This window comes from Herpailurus yagouaroundi, unplaced genomic scaffold (genome assembly GCF_014898765.1).
Source record: "Herpailurus yagouaroundi ecotype Mexico unplaced genomic scaffold, PumYag 139, whole genome shotgun sequence".
Lineage (NCBI taxonomy): Eukaryota > Metazoa > Chordata > Mammalia > Carnivora > Felidae > Herpailurus > Herpailurus yagouaroundi.
Window position 1 is genome coordinate 27,002,393 of NW_024412394.1, and position 22,837 is coordinate 27,025,229.

The 22,837-nt window shown below is 35.0% G+C and overlaps 1 protein-coding gene and 1 pseudogene across 1 annotated transcript in view; one reads left to right on the forward strand and one right to left on the reverse strand.

Moving 5' to 3' along the window:
• Window positions 1–22,837, reverse strand: part of LOC121030036 (protein eyes shut homolog) — a 482,117-nt gene that overhangs the window by 153,957 nt on the left and 305,323 nt on the right. Inside the window, exon 11 of the mRNA XM_040474598.1 lies at window positions 7,829–8,032. Coding sequence (XP_040330532.1) covers window positions 7,829–8,032 — 204 coding nt within the window. The remainder of the gene's footprint in view (window positions 1–7,828; window positions 8,033–22,837) is intronic.
• Window positions 22,208–22,623, forward strand: LOC121029216 (40S ribosomal protein S15a-like; annotated as a pseudogene).

Below are 22,837 nucleotides of genomic sequence, written 5' to 3' on the forward strand. Positions count from 1 at the left end.
TGTGTGTGTGTGTGTGTGTGTGTGTGTGTGTGTGTGTGTGTGTGTGTACATGATGGAATATACAACGAGATCTTGTCATTTGCATAACATGGATATACCTAGAGGATATAACACTAAGTGAAGTAAGTTAGAAAAAGACAAATACCACAGGATTTCATTCATATGTGGAATTTAAGAAACAAAAAAAATTAATAAAAAAGAAACCAACCAACCAACCAACCAAACAAAAAAAGTTCACAAACAAACCAACAAATCCAGACTCTTAAATATGGAGAACAAACTGATAGTTGCCAGAGGGTAGGTAGGGGTGTGTGTGTGTGTGTGTGTGTGTGTGTGTGTGTGTGAAATAGATAAAAGGAATTAAGAGTACATTTATTGTTTTGGTGTAACTGTAAATGGGATTGATTCCTTAATTTCAATTTCTTCCCTTAATTACTGATGTATAGAAATGCTACAGATTTCTGGACATCGATTTTGTATCCTATGACTTAACTGAATTCTTGGAACAGCCCAAGTGTCCACTGGCTGATGAATATATAAAGAAGATGTGATACACACACACACACACACACACACACACACACACACACACACACACAGGAATATTACTTGGCAACAAAAAAGAATGAAATCTTGCCAATTATAGTAACATGGATGGAACTAGAGTGGAACTAGAGTGTATTATTAGAGTGTATTATGCTAAGAAAAATAAGTCAGAGAAAGACAAATGTCAAAGAAACAAAACAAATGGGCAAAGAGAAAAAAAAAAAATTGAGACAGAAAGGCAAACCAAGAAACAGACCCTTAAAGATAGAGAAAAAAAACTGATGTTTACCAGAGGGGAGGTGGGTGGGTTGATGGGTTAAATAAGTGATGGAGATTAAGGAATGCACTTGTGATCAGCACCAAGTGTTGTATGGAAATGTTGAATCACTCTATTCTACACCTGAAACTAATATTACACTGTATGTTAACTAACTGGAATTCAAATAAAAACAAAACAAAAAAGAAGACACCTTTTTTTTTTTTAAGGAAAGTGTGATGGAAGTAAATCCTCCCCACACTTTTTTATTCTTAAAAATTATTTATTTATTTATTTAGAGTGAGAGAGAGAGAGAGAGAGAGAGAGCGAGCATGTAAGCAGGGAAGGGACAGAGAGAAACAGAGAGAGAGAGAGAGAGAGAGAGAGAACCCTATCAGGCTCCATACTGTCACCTTGGAGCTTGACACAGGGCTCAATCTCACAAATCATGAAATTGTGATTAGAGCTGAAATCAAGTGTAGGATGCTTAACTGACTGAGCCACCAAGGTACACCACTTACTCTGATGAGCACTGAGTAATGTATAGAATTGTTAAATCATTATATTGTATACCTGAAACCAATATAACACTGAATATTAATTACAATTCAATAAAAAGAAATGCACTAAAAATTTATAAATTAAATTTTAAAAAACTTAGTATATCACTTGATTTGGAGAACAAATTGCAAAATGTGTAATTTAAAAAGCACCCCAAAATATTGAAAAATTCCTGTGATGGGTTTTAAAAAGTATAAACATAGGAAAATATTTAACGATTAATTATACGAGTTCTGATGGCTCAGAGTCATCAAAAGGAGTCCTCATTATTAAAAAATAAATTTTAAAATAAGGAAATACAATCCTACATTTGAATATAGCAAAATGCATACTAATTTGATTAATGAAATATATATTTTAAAATTAAAATTTTATAATTGGTAAAAATAGCATTTTACATATAACAATCAAAATAGGTTCACAATTTAAATTTGAGTATCTTCTGAAGCAATGTGCTAAAATAGCAACTATAGTGTTGATATAGTAGACCTATTAAGGAAAATGAGTCCTGCTTATTATTCTACCACTTGTAATACTTTATAAGGCAATATAACGCAATTTCTTTTTCTTTTCTTTTTTTTAACACTTATTCATTTTAGAGATAGCATGAGCAGAGGAGAGGCAGAGAGAGAGGGAGAATACGAAGCAGGCTCCAGGCTCTGAGCTGTCAGCACAGAACTTGATGTGAGGCTTGAACTCAGGGGCCATGAGATCATGATCTGAGCCAAAGTTGGACACTCAACCAACTAAGGCACCGAGGCACCCCTTATTTTTCTTATAAATTGATTTTTTTCATTATTAATTTAACTTTGGATTCATGGTAAAATGTTTATTTTTGGAAAGTGTAAACAAAATAAAAAGTTGTTAGAGTATTTAAAAGCCCATCTGATATTTCTGAAAACATAAATAGAAAGCCACCAAGGTGTGGTTGTTAAATACAGATATTTTATTCCAAGTTATAAAATGAATTAACTTGCAGCAAAGATATTAATGGTTGTTGAAAATGAGTTATTGTAGATCAATACCCTTACACTCTGTATACTTCATTAGTTACCTACCATCTCTGATTTTTCTATCCAAATATAGAAAGAACTAGAATCTATCTTTCCTTACTTATGATACTAGGGGACTCAGGAAAGCTTATCTCCAATGTTTGATGTACCAATATGTTTTGGTTGCTGAGATTTTATAATTAACAATTTATTATTTTTATTGATGTTTCTGAATATTTTCAAAAAATTTTAAACATTTATTTATTTTTGAGAGAGAGAGAGGCAGTGTGAGCAGGGAAGGGCAGAGAGAGAAGAGAGGGAGACATAGAATCCAAAGTGGGCTGCAGACTATGAGCTGTCAGCAGAGAGCCTGACATGGGACTCGAACTCACGAGCCATGAGATCATGACCTGAGCTGAAGCTGGATGCTCAACTGACTGAGTAACCCAGGTGCCCCTTGAATATTTTTTAAAAGGAAAAATACCAATGTGAGTAACCAAATATGTTTCACTTCTCTTTTAACGTAATACGTATAGTAGTATGAACTAATTACACTTGGTTTATGGCAGAACATGTAATGAAACTTAGGTGAATGAGAAATGTAAGGGCCTAAAGTACTTCAAGAATATGGAGGCAATGACCAAGAAGAGCTGAATTTGGAGGAACTATCAGACTGAGGGGACATTTCCAGCTAAAAAGTTGTGGCAGATGGAAAGAGATGCTGCAATGCCAAAAGTAGAGAACACCAAGGGAAAAATTATGTGGAACAGGATTTCACATATTAAAAACAAAAAACAAGTATCTTTTATGCCTCAGTGCTTTGTTTTATAAATTAATTGCTATATTCTTTATAATCTACATAGTGCCAGAGAAAAAGTTATGTATAGTGTTTTTCCTTATTTCTACAGCCCTCTGCCGTGTGATTCTAATTTGGATTTTAGTGTAATTTCAACATAGTTTTTATGGTTTAATAAAACTTGCACACATTAAAATGCTATTAAACTGTTACACATGGTTAATAATACTTATGGACTTCTGAAAGCAGCCATTATTAAACTGAACAAAGTCATTAATGTCTTTAAACTTTGCACCAGAATATAAAGCACAAAAGAGATGTTTAACTCTACCTACACAACAGTCATGGTATCTGACTACGTAAGATTTTTTTCTTTTTTTACCATATGTATATATATTTTTTTTGTATTAGTACTCTAATGACAATTAAAAAAGAAACTCATTGTGTTCTTGAATTGACTTTCCCACCTATCATGACTTTGCAGGAACTGACTGCAAAACTCCCATGCGTTTGCATTTTCCTCTACATACTAACTAGACCACCAGAGATAATCTCTATAATCTTCTTTATCCCTAAAATTCAATGTGTTAATAAGAAATACCATTTAAGTTTGGACTAGAAATGCAAAAATAAATTATTATATTTTCTGCACAAAAGGTTATTTTCATTTCTTTTAAAGTAACAAATAATGGCAAAGATTTTGAAAATCTTATCAATTATTAACCATTTTTAATATTTTAAACATTCATAATTATTAACTTAATATGTCTTCATTGGGAAATATAAATGACCTCACTTAGAGTTTGAGTTGTTTAACACATATATTGCTAAAAATAAATTTAGGTATTTGGAATGTCCTATCACTTCTCTAGAAATGATCTGAAGTATGATTATAAAATTGTCTTTAACGTATGATTGAATTACTTCAACATAATATTCCCCGGCACCTAACAGCCCAGTTGTTATTTATCCAAAACTAATCCTAGCTTATTTTGCTTGAAATGGTTAACTGATTTAAATTGTCAATATTCAAAGCAATATTACCTATGTATGTGTCCATTGTAATGAGGAAACTAGCTACATATCACTGGCTTATTCATTTTACCATCTTCCAGAATCACATTCTAAAAGGTCAGACTTTTGTACATCCTTTCTTTTTTCCTTCATTTTATTTTACATTTAAAGATTCTATCTATGCCTTTCAAAATTTAGCAACTATCAGGAAGATTAAAACATGAGTATTGGCTATTTTTTTTTCCTTTAAGTTTTTTATTTATTTAAATCATCTCCATACCCAATGTAGGGCTCAAATGTACAACCCTGAGATCAAAAGTTGCATGCTTTTACCTACTGAGCCATCCAGGTGCCCCAATAGTGGCTATTCTTAATGTGTTTCATTGTTGTAGTTATAAAATAATCTAAACTAATCAGATGTCTTCATGAGAAGTATCAGCAATGACCCAACTACAAATCTGACACATCTCAGATCTAGAGAAACCCAACATTCAATGTCTAGAGAGTGAAGTGGAGATATTTAAATGGGCCCACACATGCCAAGCAATTTTACCCTGGAGGTAAGCCACAATAACACATGTAGTTAAAATAGGCTTTCTCAGGCATGCCTCAGTACATGCTGCTACTCCACTCCTTAAGTGGTAAGTCCTATCATTTAAAACAGTCTTATAGACACAGAAATAAAGAAGAGTCTGGCCCATAGAGGTGGGATATAAAAGTGGTCATAGGAGACATCTGGGTAACAGCAATAAAAATCAATAAACATAAAAATGTTAGTAACTGAGACTTCAAGTCAATTTAAAGAATTCTAACAAAAAATGAGGCAAGTTATAAAAACTTTGAGGAAAATGAACTCTTCAAATAAATTACTTTGAAAACAGAAAATAATACTATGGTTTGCTAAGTGGGCATTGCATTTACAATGGAAGAAAACAGCTAGTTAAAAAGTGCATATCCATTGAAATGTAAAAGAAAATAAATAATATTATCCTAAGGAAAAATTTCATAAAACCAGATAAAAATGGTTGAGAAGTAGACAAATTTAGAGGGAATTTTTAAAAAGAAATAAAAATAGAAAAAAGAATAAAATGCCTGACAGAGTTTAAAGGTTGTGATTGCAGTATGTAAGCATTATTAGTACCCAAAGAAGAATGCAGAATGAATGAACCAGTATTAATGCCGAAAAGAATAATAACAGAATAATAAAATCTTCCAGACATGAAGAAATAAATAAGAAAAATATGTAACATCACATATTCTGGTTAAATGCTTCAATGTCAAAGATAAAAGGGAAGGGAATTAAATGATAAAGTATCTACGTGCCAGTCACTGGGTAAGTATTTTATACATCGTTTTTAATTAAGAAATTAAAAATCATGTATCAGCTTTTATGAAGTGAGTGAATCAATTGCTTTCATAAAATATAATGTTCATGAGAATAGGCCATTCTCTTGTTTATTTTCTACAATGATGGAAATGAAAGCAAAATAACAACACTAACTACATAATCCTCAAACAATAATAAGGTCTAAAAATTTGTACTTCTCCAAGTTCTAATTCATATGTTAAGCTAAGAACACAACAAAATATCTTAGGTTTTCATTTCCAAATTTCCGAGTTTGTCATATAGGATAAGTTTTTAATCAGAAGAAAATTAGTTTTCTCAAAATCATTAGGAAAGCAATAGTATAGAATATTCTATAGATCATTAAAGGCTGAAATCTTTTACTAACAAAATGACATCAAAAAGAAGACTTCAGGATAAGTGTCATGAAGGTGGACATTTATAGGCTTTGACTTTTTCCCCATTTAAAATCAAACAAAATTTAGAAAGCTGATTAACTAATAAACCATCAATGAGAACACAAATATTAACACTGATTTGTGTAAACACTGAAGGAAAATGAACATAACAAAGACAATGACAAAAATTTTACCACATTTCTAAGAGTATGCTTTTTTGATTTAACTTGAAGAATGGAAAAAAAAATGGGATCTAACAGTAGGCTTGATACAATTTTTTAAATAAAGATGATTATTTTATTATGGTTTAACTATATCACAGATTAATCCTTAACTCACAAACAAATCTATGATTCGATTTGCAAAACAGTCTCTCCCATGAGTTTTCTTTTTAAATAAATGGCTTGATCATTGTGCTAACTTGGCACCAACATCTATGGCTACTCACAGTCACTGTGCAAATCCCCTAGAAACTGAAATTCCCAAGGCATTTAATTACCATTCACAGACTTTCAAGAGCTTACAGGAATGCTGAATCAGCAGGGAAGTTTGAAGACAGACAAGTCTTATTTAAATGCAATTTGGGGGTGCATGGGTGGCTCAGTCATTAAGCATCCCTCTTGATCTCAGCTCAAGTTTTGATCTCAGCGTCTTGAGTTCAAGCCCTGTGTTTTTTAAGTGGAGTCTACTTTAAAAAAAATGTAATTTGAATAACCTTGTAGCTGTAATGGCTGCCTATGTCCCTGGGAGATAAGCTAGGAAAAGAAGCAGGCCTCTTCAGTCTAGATTCCACTGACTTCATGCTTTAAGAAAGGTCAGCCTAACTAGCCCATGGATAACATCTCCTAAACGGAACATTTGTAGCATAGCTTGTATAGTGCTTGAATTAGCAAGGTTATAAAAATATACATTTTAGTTTTAGGTTCACTTATTTCTATTTTTTTTTTTATTGAACAGAATGAGTTTCCATGGCTCGAAACTTCATTTATAACATTGTATTAATTGGAAGTAAACGTCGAACTTACTGTTGTTGACTTCATCCAGGCACTGATTAGGTTCAATCAGAGGATCCTTACAGTGCTCAAGTGATCATTTTTATAATGATATTTTACAAAATTACAATTATATTGGAAACATCTTTACTTTCTGTACTTTATCAAACTACCAGAGTAAAATAAGCAAAATTCGTGCTAAAAATACGATACACAACAGAGACAGCACACACAACCACACTATAAATAAAAATGGCATGTTAGGTCATATGTAATAAAGAATAACAGTGTCATAATAATAACTGAACACTGTATGTATATGTTAAATGAAACAATAATAATCTTGGGTTTATGTAAAACAATCACCTATGTGTACATCATTAGAGATATGCCCTAAATAAGATAATACAGCAGAGATCAAAATAAATAAAAGGGCCAAAACACACTGTAGATATTGAACAAAGAAAATATGGTGGTGTCAATAATAAACATAATGCAGAATATATTAATATTTTTTTAAATAACTGATAAAATATAAAAATAATAGATACACTTTATTATTAAATAACTATGCACCAAAATAAACATATTCAACCTTCCCAAAATTTAAGATATTTAGAAGAAATACAGTTGTTCACAGATTTTATCTTAATATCAAGCTCTCAAAAATCAGAATGAAATAGAAAAGGTAAACTATTTTTTAAATAAACTTTAGAAGTCCAACATGAAATTTATATGAATATATAGTATTTTGAAAAATATGAAAGTAAATGCTTCCTTAGAATTGTTGATTTAAATTTGTGATTTCATTTTTTTAAGATGAAAACGTACTCAAAAACTTAGTATTTATATTTCAGCGTGCATCACTCTTATGATGTTTATATGCTTTCCTAAATATATATTTAGTTAATTGTGGGTAAATAAATACTGACCTGCAGTAAAACATGTGTCCAGGTCCATCAACACAAATACTTCCATTAAGACAGAGGACCAAATTCAGTTCAGGCTCAGCACAACCATCAATATGTATTTCACAATATGCACGAATGTATCCAATCGGGCAAATGCAAGTAAAGTCATCGACTGATTTCTGACAGAAGTCTTCATTTATAGAAGGGGTTGATGTACAGTTCTAAATTAAGAAATAAAGAATCAAATTTGATTATTAGTGATAAGACTAAACATTTTATTAAAATTATTTTATTTAAATATTTTTAAGAAATCAATATGCAAGCTTATCTGATATTCCATTCCTCTAGAAACTGAAATATGTTTTTGGTAATAAATGGTTTTCGTCTTTTATCACCAGAAATGTCCCATTATTGATTTTTCAGAAAAAATAAAAACTTTATTAAACTTTGCTGCAACATGTACCATGGCAGTGAATACCTACCCCCCTACACACCCAAATAATGATGCTAAAACAAATTTCCTATGTATATAATATCAGGAATTCACTGACCCTTAGTATACATGCCAGTTTGCCTGGAACAGCCCTAGATTAATTCTGCTGTCTTAGGGTGGTTAATAGTGCCTTTATTAACTCTCAAAGGAATCCTGGGTTTGAACACACACTTAGAACAGCCAATTCGCAATGGACTTACATCTACAAAACACGGCATCTTTAATATCTGCTTTTATTCCATTCATAATTGTTCCCCCCCCAAATTGTTTTAATACGTATATTACTTTTTCAGACTTATTAAGGTATAACTGACCAAAAAATACCCTGCACTATATTTAAAGTGTACAGCATAATGATTTCATATACATACACATCGTGAAATGATTCCCACCACTGAGTTAATACACACACCTATCACTGCACATATACACCTTTCTTCTTATTGAGAGTAGAGGGAGTGAGAACACTGAAGTTCTACTCTCTTAGCAAATTTTAATTGTAGAGTAGAGCTATTAATATAGTCACCATGTTATATATTTGATCACTATAATCTGTTGAACTTATAATTGAAAATGATTTCCCAGCATTTTCTATTTCTCCTATGCCCTACCCTCTGGTAACCAATTATTCTATTCTCTGTCTCTGTAAGCCCAGCCTTTAAAAAAATTTTTTTTTTTTAGATTTTTTAACAAGTGAACCCATGTAGTATTGGTCTTTTAGTTTGGCTTATTTGCCTTAGCATACTGTCCTCCAAGTTTATCAATGTTGTTGGGAATGGTAGAATTTCCTTCCTTTTAAGACTGAATAATATTTCATTGTATATACAGACACCACATTTTCTTTATCCAATCATCTATTGATGAACACAGTTTGTTTCCATACCTTGATTATTGTGAATAATGCTGCAGTAAACATGGAACTACAGATATCTTTACAAGGTGATGGTTTAATTTCCTTCATCTATTTACCCAGAAGTGTGATTACCAGATCATATGATGGTTATATTTTTAATTTCTTGAGGAACCTCCATAGTGTTTTCCATAGTGACTCTACCAGTTTACATAGCTATCAGCAGCATAAAGGGTTCCCTTTTTTCCACATCCTTGCCAATATCTGTTATCTCCTATGTTTTTGCTAATAGACCTAATAGGTTGGGACAATTATCTCATTGCAGTTTTGATTGACATTTCCCTGATTAGTGATGTTGAGCACCTTTTCATATATCTACTGTCCATTTGTACAGCATCATTGCAGAAATGTCTCTTCAAGTCTTTTGCTCATTTTTTAAATTGGATTATTTGGGGTTTTTGTTTGTTTGCTTTGTTTTGCTATTAAGTTGTATGAATCCTCTATATATTTTGGATACTAATCCCTTATTATATATGTTGTTTGTGAATATTTTCTCCCACTCCATAGGTAGTTGTTAATTTTGTTAATGGTTTCCTTTGCTGTGCAGAAGCTTTTTCAGTTTTATGTAGTCCCACTTGTTTATTTTTGCTTTTGTTTCATTTGCTTTGGGTGTCAACTCCAAAAAAAAAAAAAAATGATTGCTAAGATCAAATATCAAGGGATTTACCAGCTATGTCTTCTAGGAGTTTTAAGGTTTTAGGTCTTACATTCAAATCTTTAACCCATTTTGAATTGTTTCTGTGATGGTGTAAGACAGAAGTCCAGTTATTATTTTGCATGAGGCTATCAGTTTTCCAAATACAAGTGTTTGGAATAGCTTGAGAAGGATAGGTATTATCTCTGCTTTAAACGTCTGGTAGAACTCCCCTGGGAAGCCATCTGGTCCTGGACTCTTATTTGTTGGGAGATTTTTGATAACCAATTCAATTTCTTCGCTGGTGATGGGTCTGTTCAAGCTTTCTATTTCCTCCTGATTGAGTTTTGGAAGAGTGTGGGTGTTCAGGAATTTGTCCATTTCTTCCAGGTTGTCCAATTTGTTGGCATATAATTTTTCATAATATTCCCTGATAATTGTTTGTATCTCTGAGGGATTGGTTGTAATCATTCCATTTTCATTCATGATTTTATCTATTTGGGTCATCTCCCTTTTCTTTTTGAGAAGCCTGGCTAGAGGTTTGTCAATTTTGTTTATTTCTTCAAAACACCAACTCTTGGTTTCGTTGATCTGCTCTACAGTTTTTTAGATTCTATATTGTTTATTTCTGCTCTGATCTTTATTATTTCTCTTCTTCTGCTGGGTTTAGGCTGCCTTTGCTGTTCTGCTTCTAGTTCCTTTAGGTGTGCTGTTAGATTTTGTATTTGGGATTTTTCTTGTTTCTTGAGATAGGTCTGGATTGCAATGTATTTTCCTCTCAGGACTGCCTTCGCTGCGTCCCAAAGCGTTTGGATTGTTGTATTTTCATTTTCGTTTGTTTCCATATATTTTTTAATTTCTTCTCTAATTGCCTGGTTGACCCACTCATTCGTTAGTAGGGTGTTCTTTAACCTCCATGCTTTTGGAGGTTTTCCAGACTTTTTTCTGTGGTTGATTTCTAGCTTCATAGCACTGTGGTCCGAGAGTACGCATGGTATGATTTCAATTCTTGTATACTTATGAAGGGCTGTTTTGTGACCCAGTATATGATCTATCTTGGAGAATGTTCCATGTGCACTCGAGAAGAAAGTATATTCTGTTGCTTTGGGATGCAGAGTTCTAAATATATCTGTCAAGTCCATCTGATCCAATGTCTCATTCAGGGCCCTTGTTTCTTTATTGACCGTGTGTCTAGATGATCTATCCATTTCTGTAAGTGGGGTGTTAAAGTCTCCTGCAATTACCACATTCTTATCAATAAGGTTGCTTGTGTTAATGAGTAATTGTTTTATATATTTGGGCGCTCCGGTATTCGGCGCATAGACATTTATAATTGTTAGCTCTTCCTGATGGATAGACCCTGTCACTATTATATAATGTCCTTCTTCATCTCTTGTGACAGCCTTTAATTTAAAGTCTAGTTTGTCTGATATAAGTATGGCTACTCCAGCTTTCTTTTGGCTTCCAGTAGCATGATAAATAGTTCTCCATCCCCTCACTCTCAATCTGAAGGTGTCCTCAGGTCTAAAATGAGTCTCTTGTAGACAGCAAATAGATGGGTCTTGTTTTTTTATCCATTCTGATACCCTATGTCTTTTGGTTGGCGCATTTAATCCATTTACATTCAGTGTTATTATAGAAAGATATGGGTTTAGAGTCATTGTGATGTCTGTATGTTTTATGCTTGTAGTGATGTCTCTGGTACTTTGTCTCACAGGGTCCCCCTCAGAATCTCTTGGAGGGCTGGTTTAGTGGTGACAAATTCCTTCAGTTTTTGTTTGTTTGGGAAGACCTTTATCTCTCCTTCTATTCTAAATGACAGACTTGCTGGATAAAGGATTCTTGGCTGCATATTTTTTCTGTTTAGCACACTGGAGATCTCGTGCCAATTCTTTCTGGCCTGCCAAGTTTCAAAAGAGAGATCAGTCATGAGTCTTATAGGTCTCCCTTTATATGTGAGGGCACGTTTATCCCTTGCTGCTTTCAGAATTTTCTCTTTATCCTTGTATTTTGCCAGTTTCACTATGATATGTCATGCAGAAGATCGATTCAAGTTACGTCTGAAGGGAGTTCTCTGTGCCTCTTGGATTTCAATGCCTTTTTCCTTCCCCACTTCAGGGAAGTTCTCAGCTATAATTTCTTCAAGTACCCCTTCAGCATCTTTCCCTCTCTCTTCCTCCTCTGGGATACCAATTATGCGTATATTATTTCTTTTTAGTGTATCACTTAGTTCTCTAATTTTCCCCTCATACTCCTGGATTTTTTTTATCTCTCTTTTTCTCAGCTTCCTCTTTTTCCATAACTTTATCTTCTAGTTCACCTATTCTCTCCTCTGCCTCTTCAATCCGAGCTGTCGTCGTTTCCATTTTGTTTTGCATTTCGTTTAAAGCGCTTTTCAGCTCCTCGTGACTGTTCCTTAGTCCCTTGATCTCTGTAGCAAGAGATTCTCTGCTGTCCTCTATACTGTTTTCAAGCCCAGCGATTAATTTTATGACTATTATTCTAAATTCACTTTCTGTTATATTATTTAAATCCTTTTTGATCAGTTCATTAGCTGTTGTTATTTCCTGGAGATTCTTCTGAGGGGAATTCTTCCACTTGGTCATTTTGGATAGTCCCTGGAGTGGTGAGGACCTGCAGGGCACTTCCTCTGTGCTGTGGTGTATAACTGGAGTTGGTGGGCGGGGCCGCAGTCCTACCTGATGTCTGCCCCCAGCCCACCGCTGGGGCCACAGTCAGACTGGTGTGTGCCTTCTCTTCCCCTCTCCTAGGGGCAGGATTCACTGTGGGGTGGTGTGGCCCGTCTGGGCTACTTGCACACTGCCAGGCTTGTGATGCTGGGGATCTGGCGTATTAGCTGGGGTGGGTAGGCAAGGTGCACGGGGGCAGGAGAGGCAGGCTTAGCTCACTTCTCCTTAGGTGATCCACTTCAAGAGGGGCCCTGTGGCAGCGGGAGGGAGTCTAATCCGCTGCCAGAGGTTTGGCTCTGCAGAAGCACAGAGTTGGGTTTTTGCGTGGAGCGAGCAAGTTCCCTGGCGGGAACTGGTTCCCTTTGGGATTTTGGCTGGGGGATGGGCAGGGGAGATGGCGCTGGCAAACGCCTTTGTTCCCCACCAAACTGAGCTCTGTCGTCCGGGGGCTCAGCAGCTCTCCCTCCCTTTGTCCTCCAGCCTTCCCGCTTTCTGAGCAGAGCTGTTAACTTATGACCTCCCAGACGCTAAGTCGCGCTTGCTGTCGGAACACAGTCCGTCAGGCCACTCCGCTTTTGCAAGCCAGACTCGGGGGCTCTGCTTGGCCGGCCAGCCGCCCCTCCGCCCGGCTCCCTCCCGCAAGGCGCGCACCGCCTCGCCGCCCTTCCTACCCTCTTCTGTGGGCTTCTCGTCTGTGCTTCCCTCCAGAGACTCCATTTTTCTAGTCTTCTGGCGGTTTTCTGGGTTATTTAGGCAGGTGTAGGTGGAATCTAAGTGATCAGCAGGACGCGTGGTGAGCCCAGCGTCCTCCTACGCCGCCATCTTCCCTCTCTCCTCGCCAAAATAATTTCTAAAAGAAAATACGAACTGAGCTTTGGAACATTTCAGGCCTGGCATGGAATGCAGTTTTTACGCAAATGTCTTGTGGTTCAAAAATCCGATTTCACAGCTTATCTTCCATTAGATGAAAGTGTTTACGGTGTGTCTGGAGCTGGAGTAAGTTCCTGCGGGTGCACAAGAGCAGGGGCCTCCTCTCTCCTCTCATTAATTTGATGATGCCTAACTGCACTGACGCAGCGGTGAGATACTGGGGAGAGAGAGCCAAATACAAGTGTTTGAAGGGACTATCCTCTCCTCATGTGCATTCTTGGCTCCTTTGTCATAAATTAATTGGCCATATTTACATAGATTTATTTCTGGGCTCTTTACTATGTTCCATTGATCTGTGTTTCTGTTTTTATGCCAAACCATGCTACTTTGATTACTATAGATTTGAATATAATTTAAAATTAGGAAGTTTAATGCCTCCAGCTTTGTTCTCCTTTCTCAAGATTGCTTTGGCTATTTGGAGTCTTTTGTGGTTCCATACAAATGTTAGGTTTGCTTTTTCTATTTCTTTGAAAAACCATTTGGAATTTTGATAAGGGTGGTATTAAATCTATAAATTGCTTTCGATACTACAGACATTGTAACAATATTAATTCTTCCAATCCAAGAATAGGCAATATCTTCTCTTTTTTCTTTTTTTCCCCTATACCTTCTTGAATGTCTTGCATCAATGTTTTATAGTGTTCAGTGTATGGGTACACTGGTTAAATTTATATTAAATTTATGTTTCATCTCCTTCTTAGTTAAATTTAGTATTTTATTCATTTTGGCATTATTATAAATGGGGTTTCTTTCTTATTTTCTCTTTTTGATAGTTCATTGTTTGTGTATAGAAATGGAAATAATTTTGGAGGGTGCCTGGGTGGCTCAGTAGGTTAAGTGTCTGGCTCTTGATTTCAGCTCAGGTCAGGATCTCATGGTTCGTGAATTCAGGTTCTGCATCAGGCTCTGTGCTGACAACGCAGAGCATGCTTGGGATTCTAAGTCTCTCTCTCTCTCTCTCTCTCTCTGACCCTCCCCTACTCACAGTTGCTCTTTGTCTCTCTCTCAAAATAAATAAACATTTAAAAAATTAATAAATGCAACTAACTTTTGTATTTTGTCTATTTTAGAGCATGGCATATCCATGTTAACAACTTAACTGTGAATGCATACAAAAGCTCTAGATTTATGCATTCTTAAAATTCGGGATGTTAGGGTGGGGTCCAACCCATAACTTCTTAAAGAGAAGATGGAAGTTAGGGATTTCTTCTTCATTGTATGGCAGTGTGCAGGAGTGCGATTTATGGTGAGAGTGTGTCTCAGCCTTTCCTACCAATTTCAGTGTGGGTATTTTCTCAGTTGCTCAATGTGTGGTAGTTTCTGAATTTCTCTCAAGGGGACTTGCTCTGTGCATAGCTGCACATTCAGTGCAGCCAGGGCAGGAGGGAAATTCAGGCACCTCATATGTTGCCGTCTGGTCCAGATCTTATTGTGTATCCAATCATAATCTTTTAATTAGCCAATTTTCCCATGCATTTGCCCAAATTTGTGTCTGGCATTTCTGCATCCTATAATTCTAGAAGTACAGACAGAGGCTTTGTGGAACCTAGAAAATATCTGTCTCTTACTTTTTAAGCATTGGAATATTGTTATACTTTTATGCTACTTTTACCCACCTATTAAATAAATGGTATTTTATTTATTGTAGGTACATTTATGCATAAAATGGTGACAATTTCATCCACTTCATACAGGTTCCTGTGAGACTTAAATAAAATAGTAAATATAAAGTAATTAGCCCTGTTCTTGGAACATAACAGCTGTTCAGTAAATGTTATATTCTTTCCCTTTATATACTGAAGGCCACAGGCCTTGTCAGCCTCTATTTCAGTCATTTGGCACTTCCCTACAACAGTAAATCAGATTTTGTTGATATATTAATGTCTACCGTATCATGCTATATGCTTCTTAAGTTTACATTTTAGATATTATACATGTGCCTATATTCTGGAAAGCAAAAAGCATGGTGCTTTAAACATGATATGACATCATTTTTCAAGGTAATGTTAACTCTGAAAATATTGGCACCTATAATTCTGAGAAATAATTTCTGGAACTTTGTGACATCATTAGTAAAACATTTTTATGTACTCTTAATATGTTGTCTACACATAATTTCTTTTTAAAAATTTTTTAATGTTTATTTATTTTTGAGAAAGAGCGAGACAGAGTGTGAGTGACGGAGGGACAGAGAGACAGGGAGACAGAATCTCATGCAGGTCATAGGCTCTGAGCTGTCAGCACAAAACCCGAGGTGGGACTCGAACTCACAAACCATGAGATCATGACCTGAGCTGAAGTTGGATGTTCAACTGACTGAGCCATCCAGGTGCCCCCAGGATTTCTTAATGAATATACAGAAATATGAATCATTTGCACTCAGGAATCTAAGTTACTACATCTTCAAAGATAGACATAGAACTATGGTACACAAGAAACTAGAGCATAGGCAAACATGTGATATTTCTTTAATATTTTACTCTGAAAATGGGTATTTTGTAGAAGTATCATTATTTAGACATTTATGCTTAGAAACATTTAGTGACTTTTTAAAAATGTTAACATAACAATAAAACTCACACTGAAAAGGCTAATGTGAAACCATTGCATTCATACCATTTATCAAATGGAAAATTAAGGATGTCAAAATCACTAGAGAATTTAATTAGTATCCCTTTCCATAAAAAATGGATTGTGCCCTTAATAAACTCAAGTCATGCTTGGAACTCAGATGGTGATCTTTTACACTTGCCCAAGAGATAGAATTAAATGCATGATTTTATACGTGAATGCCATTTGGATATTTGTTCCACCTGTGCTGAGAATGTAAACTCCTTAAGGATAACTGAGGGCACTTAGTTGACTTTGTAAAGGTACTGCAGTTATTTTCATGGAATGTAAATGCAGAATTCCACAGGGAATAACATGGAAACAACATGTTTCCTTCTTAGTCCTACAGCTGGGTATATATAGAATGATTTATTACAAAGCATTACATAAACTAATTGAATTATATCTCCCATGGGAAGAAAAGGATCATTTTTAGACTGCCAAAAGTTCTGTCTCTAGGGTTAACAAGAATCTTTTACCAAATTAATTAGCAGGCTTAATGGCAATACAAAAGCAATTTCTTTCCAGAAAAAGAAATCAAATATTCATTTAAAATTCTTAATCTTGGGGCGCCTGGGTGGCGCAGTCGGTTAAGCGTCCGACTTCAGCCAGGTCACGATCTCGCGGTCCGTGAGTTCGAGCCCCGCGTCGGGCTCTGGGCTGATGGCTCAGAGCCTGGAGCCTGTTTCTGATTCTGTGTCTCCCTCTCTCTCTGCCCCTCGCCCGTTCATGCTCTGTCTCTCTCTGTCCCCAAAATAAATAAACGTTGGAAAAAAAAATTTAAAAAAAAAAAAATAAAAAAAAAAAATAAAATTCTTAATCTTTCCTGGTGCAAAACTTAAGGCAGATGACTTTCCTTCTGTTCATCATAATTTATATTATTTTGCTATACTCTACTTAAATATAATAAAATGATTGCCAAGAAGAATTGACTAATTTAATTTCAGAAAATGAGAAAAGTAAAAGGTTGGGGTATTTAGAGAAAGAAAACAAAGCTAAGAGTGATGTTGCAGATCAGGGCAATCTGGACAATTAAGCTATACCCCAATACTATGTTCATTCAACTTGCATTCAAAACACCATGCCAGGAAATGTACAGAAGCGTAGCAGTAACAGAACAGTGATGTATTCATTATGGACTGCTTAGCCAGAGCAAACTACCAGATTGGCTAGCAAATGTGTCAATTATCTCTCTGATAGTTGTGTTCCATCTGAGTTGTATAGTTTAGATGCAGAAGTTGTTCTGTGATCTCTGAACTTCCCAGAAGAACAGAAAGTTTTTACTTGAGATCATCTTTATCATAGTATTTCTCTCATAGAATCATATGTTTTCTTTTTTTACACTGCTGTTTTTAAGGTAGTGGACTACTTTCTTCAAATAAGATCTTGGAGAAACAATATATTAAACAGATAACCATGAAACTGTTCTATCTGAAGAATGGAAATAGAACAAGGTACCCATTACAGCCTTAACTTATCTGATGCAAATACTTATTGAAAGTCACAGAATTTCTCAAATTATGTGTAGCTCTGAATAAAAACTACTAATGTAGTCTACTGTTCCTAAGACTTAAGTTGACAATGAATACTCAGTAGTTTGTTAAATTGAAGATTTAAACTCAAAAGATTTGGTGTGAGGCCTGAGTTTTTCCATCTCTAACAAACTCCTAGGTGATTCTGATGCTAATAGACCATGGACCAAACACTGAGTAGAAAAAATCTAGTCCAAAAATTTTATTTTATTCTCAAAAATGAAACAAGCCCAAAAGTGTTACTGACTTCACCAATGTCCTATAGCAAGATGATGTCAGAATAAAATCTCACTGACACAAAATGCCTTGAATTCCAACTTAGAGCTCATTGTACCACCAAGCTTTGGTTTCTCTCTCAGAGGAATCTCTTGGCCGAGAAATATGACAATGTATATGGTAAAGACTAAATATCTCCAAATATCTCTAAAATTTACTTCCAATATAGTTTTGAATATGGGACTAAAACAGTTAATAGGAAGATTTTGATTCCCAATTAATCTGATTTATGATATTTTGATGTAAAGAAAATGCATTTTTAATTTGTTATTTCAATAAATTAAACAAGATTATAAAATACCAAAATTGGGATATTTGTAGTAAATATTTTCTCTATTGAAAAATAGTTTCCTGGAAACTGTGTTTCTGATAGTAATTCCAGGAAAGAGAGCCACTGCAAAACCACTGTCTCAGAAGCAGCCTGAAATACACAAATGAATCAAATATAGAAAAGTACATCAGCGCTGAATGATGAACGTCAATGAAGAATGTCAAAATTCTTTAAAAGTAATGTAGAGTTCTAAAGACATTTAAAAAAAGCTAACACTTTATATATACTATTTCCTCAGGTAAACAAAGGGATGTTGCATAAGAAACCTAAACGTGGGAGTTCCTGGGTGGCTCAGTCAGTTAAGTGCCCAATTCTTGATTTCAGCTCAGGTCATGATCCCAGGGTCATAGGATTGAGCCCCACATTGGGCTCCATGCTGAGCATGGAGTCTGTTTAAGATTCTCACTTTCTCTCTGCCCCTCTGTCCAGCTTGTGTTCTCTCTCTCTCTTAAAAAAAAAAAAAAAGAAGAGGAGAAGAAAGAAGAAAGAATAAGAAGAAGAAGGAGGAGGAGAAGATGGAGGAGGAGAAAACAATCTAAAGACTTAAAGTATATATTCAAAATCTTGGAAGTATAATGTGCTACAACTTGGAAAAATGAGGGGTTAAGCATGGGCAAGTAATGCAAAAGATTGAGAGCACTTTGAATATATTATTAAGGAATCTGTAACATTATAAGGGACATAGGGTTGGCGTTGGTGGCCAAGACAGGTTGGGAAAGGAAGTACAACTCCTTTTGCCCACTGGTTTGTTCTGATTCAGGTTTGGGCTCACTCTTGCATTAGGGATAATAGAAATCTGCTTCTAATTTGGAAATTCAAGACTCATGAAACAAGAAAAATGATGGAACAGATAGAGAAAATATGTGAGAAAAATATGTAGGAAAACATTCCTAAAAAACAAACAAATACAGTGGGAAAGGAATAGCCTTTACTGACAAATACATTTGTCACTAACCACAACATCCTATACCCTGAGGCCAAAAGGAAATACACACACACACACACACACACACACACACACACAATGACAGTTTTAAAAGTAATAATAAGTATTTCCTGCAATGAAATTGAGTAATATTAACTCACACTTTTTCATCTAATATAGATAATTTTTAGAAAATGTTTATTATTTATTTATTTTGAGAGAGAGCAAGATGGAGAGAAAGGGAGAGAGAGAGCGTGAGGAGGGAAGACATTCCCAAGCAGGGTCCACTCTTGTTAGCTCAGAGCCTGACGTGGGATTCCATCTCACAGACTGTGAGAACATGACCTGAGCTGAAATCAAGAGTCCGGCGCTCAACCAACTAAGTCACCCAGGTGCCCCTAATATAGATAATTTTTAAGAGTAATACACTTAAAATAAATCTCCATCCAGAAACTACTGATTAAATAAATATGGTACCTCCATACACTAGGATATTAATAAGAATACAGTAGAACTATGTATGTTAATGTAGAATTATCTGCAGTGATAAAGTGAGAAAGCAAGGTATCCTGAGTGTGTGACAAATGTTACCATTTGTGAGATCTATTTTATTTTAAAGATGTTTTTAATCAAAGGACATAGATATTCCTTGCAACGACCTCTGGGAAATAGGAGACATTTGGGGCAAGAACACAACTCAAACTTTACCCTGAAAAGCATTCTGATGGATCAATCATTTAATTGCAAATAAAAAGGAAATAAGAAAAATAGTAGAACTTTTTGAATAAGTCCTTGTTGAACTTGTCACAAATCATAGAACCTTTAGAAAGTGTATCAGTAAATGTAAACATTTTGAATGTCAGAATCCACTACATACTAATTGAACATTGACAACAAAAAAGTCAATGTACATAATTTATATGATAGATAAAGGTAAATAATCTTATTATATAAGAAGCCCCTTATGAAAATTTCAGCTTATATTCAAACATACACACAATCACACACACACACATACACTCGCACACACACAGTTATTTTCTTTAGTCATTTCTTTTCTATTTAAAGAACTTCCTTTAGTTCTTCTTTTGAATTAGATCTCCTCATGATAAATTCTTAGCTTTCCTTCAGCTGAGAATGTCTTGATTCCTTCTTTTATTTTATAATCATATTTTATGGTTTCCCATTTTAGTACTTTTCTTATATATTTATAATTTATAAAAGAACAATTTATAAAAGAACAATTTATAATCTGTTCTTTTCTGTGAGTGAGTGTGTGTATGTGTACCCAGAGTTGAGTTAATTACATTTGTCACTAACCACAACATCCTATACCCAATCATGGATTTGCTTTTATTGTAGAATTAATTCTAATGTTGTAAAGCCTGCCTCAAATTGTCAGATTTACAAAAACAAAAACAAAAACAGAACAAAAGAACTTGGCTTATGGTTTTCCCCACAAATTCTAACATAAACTTTTCTTTCTCATTTTCCAAAGAGCTTCAGATATAACACTCTGCCCCATACTGACCTAGAATGTTCTTTTCAATGAGTACTGCCCATGTTTCTCTACTGCTCTGGTCTCTAGCCTAGAAAGACAGACTCGGACATCAATCCATGAATGCCCATTAGAGGTTATTATCTGGGCATTACAACATAGAGGAAGTTACAATAAATAGGTAAAGATACACATTTATATCTATATAGATATCTCCAAATGGAGCTGGTGAGTAGGAGGTATGCCTGAAAATTATTTCATCTCCATTTTTCATATATATAAATTATCCAATATTTGCAAAATGAATGACAAAATTATATTTAGAGTGTACTTAATGTATTATTTAAAAAGACACTTAAAAAAACTCTGTTGAACTGCAATAATATAGATGACAGCATGAAATTTTATTTATTTTTTTTTAAGTTTATTTATTTTGAGAGACAGAGAGAGAGAGAGAGAGAGAGAGAGAGAGAGAACAAGCAGGGGAGGGGCAGAGGGAGAAGGAGAGAGAGGATCCCAAGCACTGTCAGTGCAAAGCCTGATGTGGGCTTGAACTCACAAACTGTGAAGTCATGACCTGAGCCAAAATAGAGTCACACACTTAACCGACTGAGCCACCCAGGCACCCCAACAGCATGAAATTTAAAAAAGCAGAACAGAATAAATAGTCCTAAAACTGACCCATACATAGGAACTTAGTGCATGAAAAACGAGGCAACTTAAATCAATAGAGAAATAACAGATCCTTTGATAAAAATTATTAGAAAATTGGGTCGCCTGGGTGTCTCAGTCAGTTGTTTCTCACCCTTGATTTCAGCTCAGGTCATGATCTCATGGCTCATGAGATCAAGTCCTGCAGTTGGGCTCCATGCTGACAGCACAGATCCTGCTTAGGATTCTCTCTCTCTCACTCTCTGTCCCTACCCCAATCTATTTCTCTCTCAAAATGAATAAACATTAAAAAAATCTCTTGGAAAATTATTTGCCCTACTTTTTATCAATCATAATAATATATTCACTGTGAATTAAAGTACTAAAAGTGTTATTAATCCTAAAATTGTACTGGATGAGAATATAAGAAAATAATTTAAATATTGCTGTACGAAAAGACTTTCTAAGGAAAGATGCAAAGCCCAGTGTCATAAAGAAAAAAGTAAAAATAAAATATAAAAATCTCACAATTTACAAGTCTTATAAAGTAAAAGTAGCTAAGCTCTAGACAAGATTTGTGATTTTGCAGAAACCAGTGGATTTTACCCATAATTTGGAATAATATATACAAACCAAAAAGGAAAAAGCAAGAAATAAAAAAAATACTATTCATCAAAGGCTCTGAATAGACAAGACACAAAGAGATACAAACAGGAAATAATCTTATGGAAAGGTGCTTAATCTTGATAATAACTTGGAAAACAATAAAAACAACGCATGTCACATTTTCCTCATCAAATTAGTAAACAAAGAAAATGATTTTATTTACTAGGATCTAGGGAAGTTGGCATGTTCATAGTCTCATTAAATAAGTAAAGTTCTTCAACACTTATTAAAAGGAATGAGTCAGGCTCTTTCCACCATCTTTCCACGACGCCATAATGGGGCTCATGAATGTCCTGGCAGATGCTCTCAAGAGCATTAACAATGCTGAAAAGAGAGGCAAATGCCAGGTTTTTAATAGCCCATGCTCTAAAGTCATTGTCTGGTTTCTAATTATAATGAAGAAGCATGATCACATGGATGAATTTGAAATCATCGATGATCAAAGAACTGGGAAAATTGTTGTGAACCTCACAGGCAGGTTAAACATGTATGGAGTGATCAGCCCCATATTTGAGGTACAACTGAAAGATCTAGAAAAATGGCTGGCAGAATAATCTGCTCCTGTCCTGCCAGTTTGGTTTCATTGTACTGACAATCTCAACTGGTATCATGGACCATAAAGAAGCATGATGAAAACACACGGGAGGGAAAATCCTTACCCCATAAAATAAACTTACCCCAAATCACAGACCTGACAAGTGGAGACAGAATTCAAAGATAGCTTTAAGGTACCAAAATCAATGCCTTTTAACTATCCCTTGTTGTTCTGTATGACTTACATAGTTCAAGCTTCTCAGTTCCTAGGAAACCGTAAAAACACATAAGCTTTATATGGGTCTACTTAATTCAACTTTGATCCTTTTTCTAGGAATGTAGTACA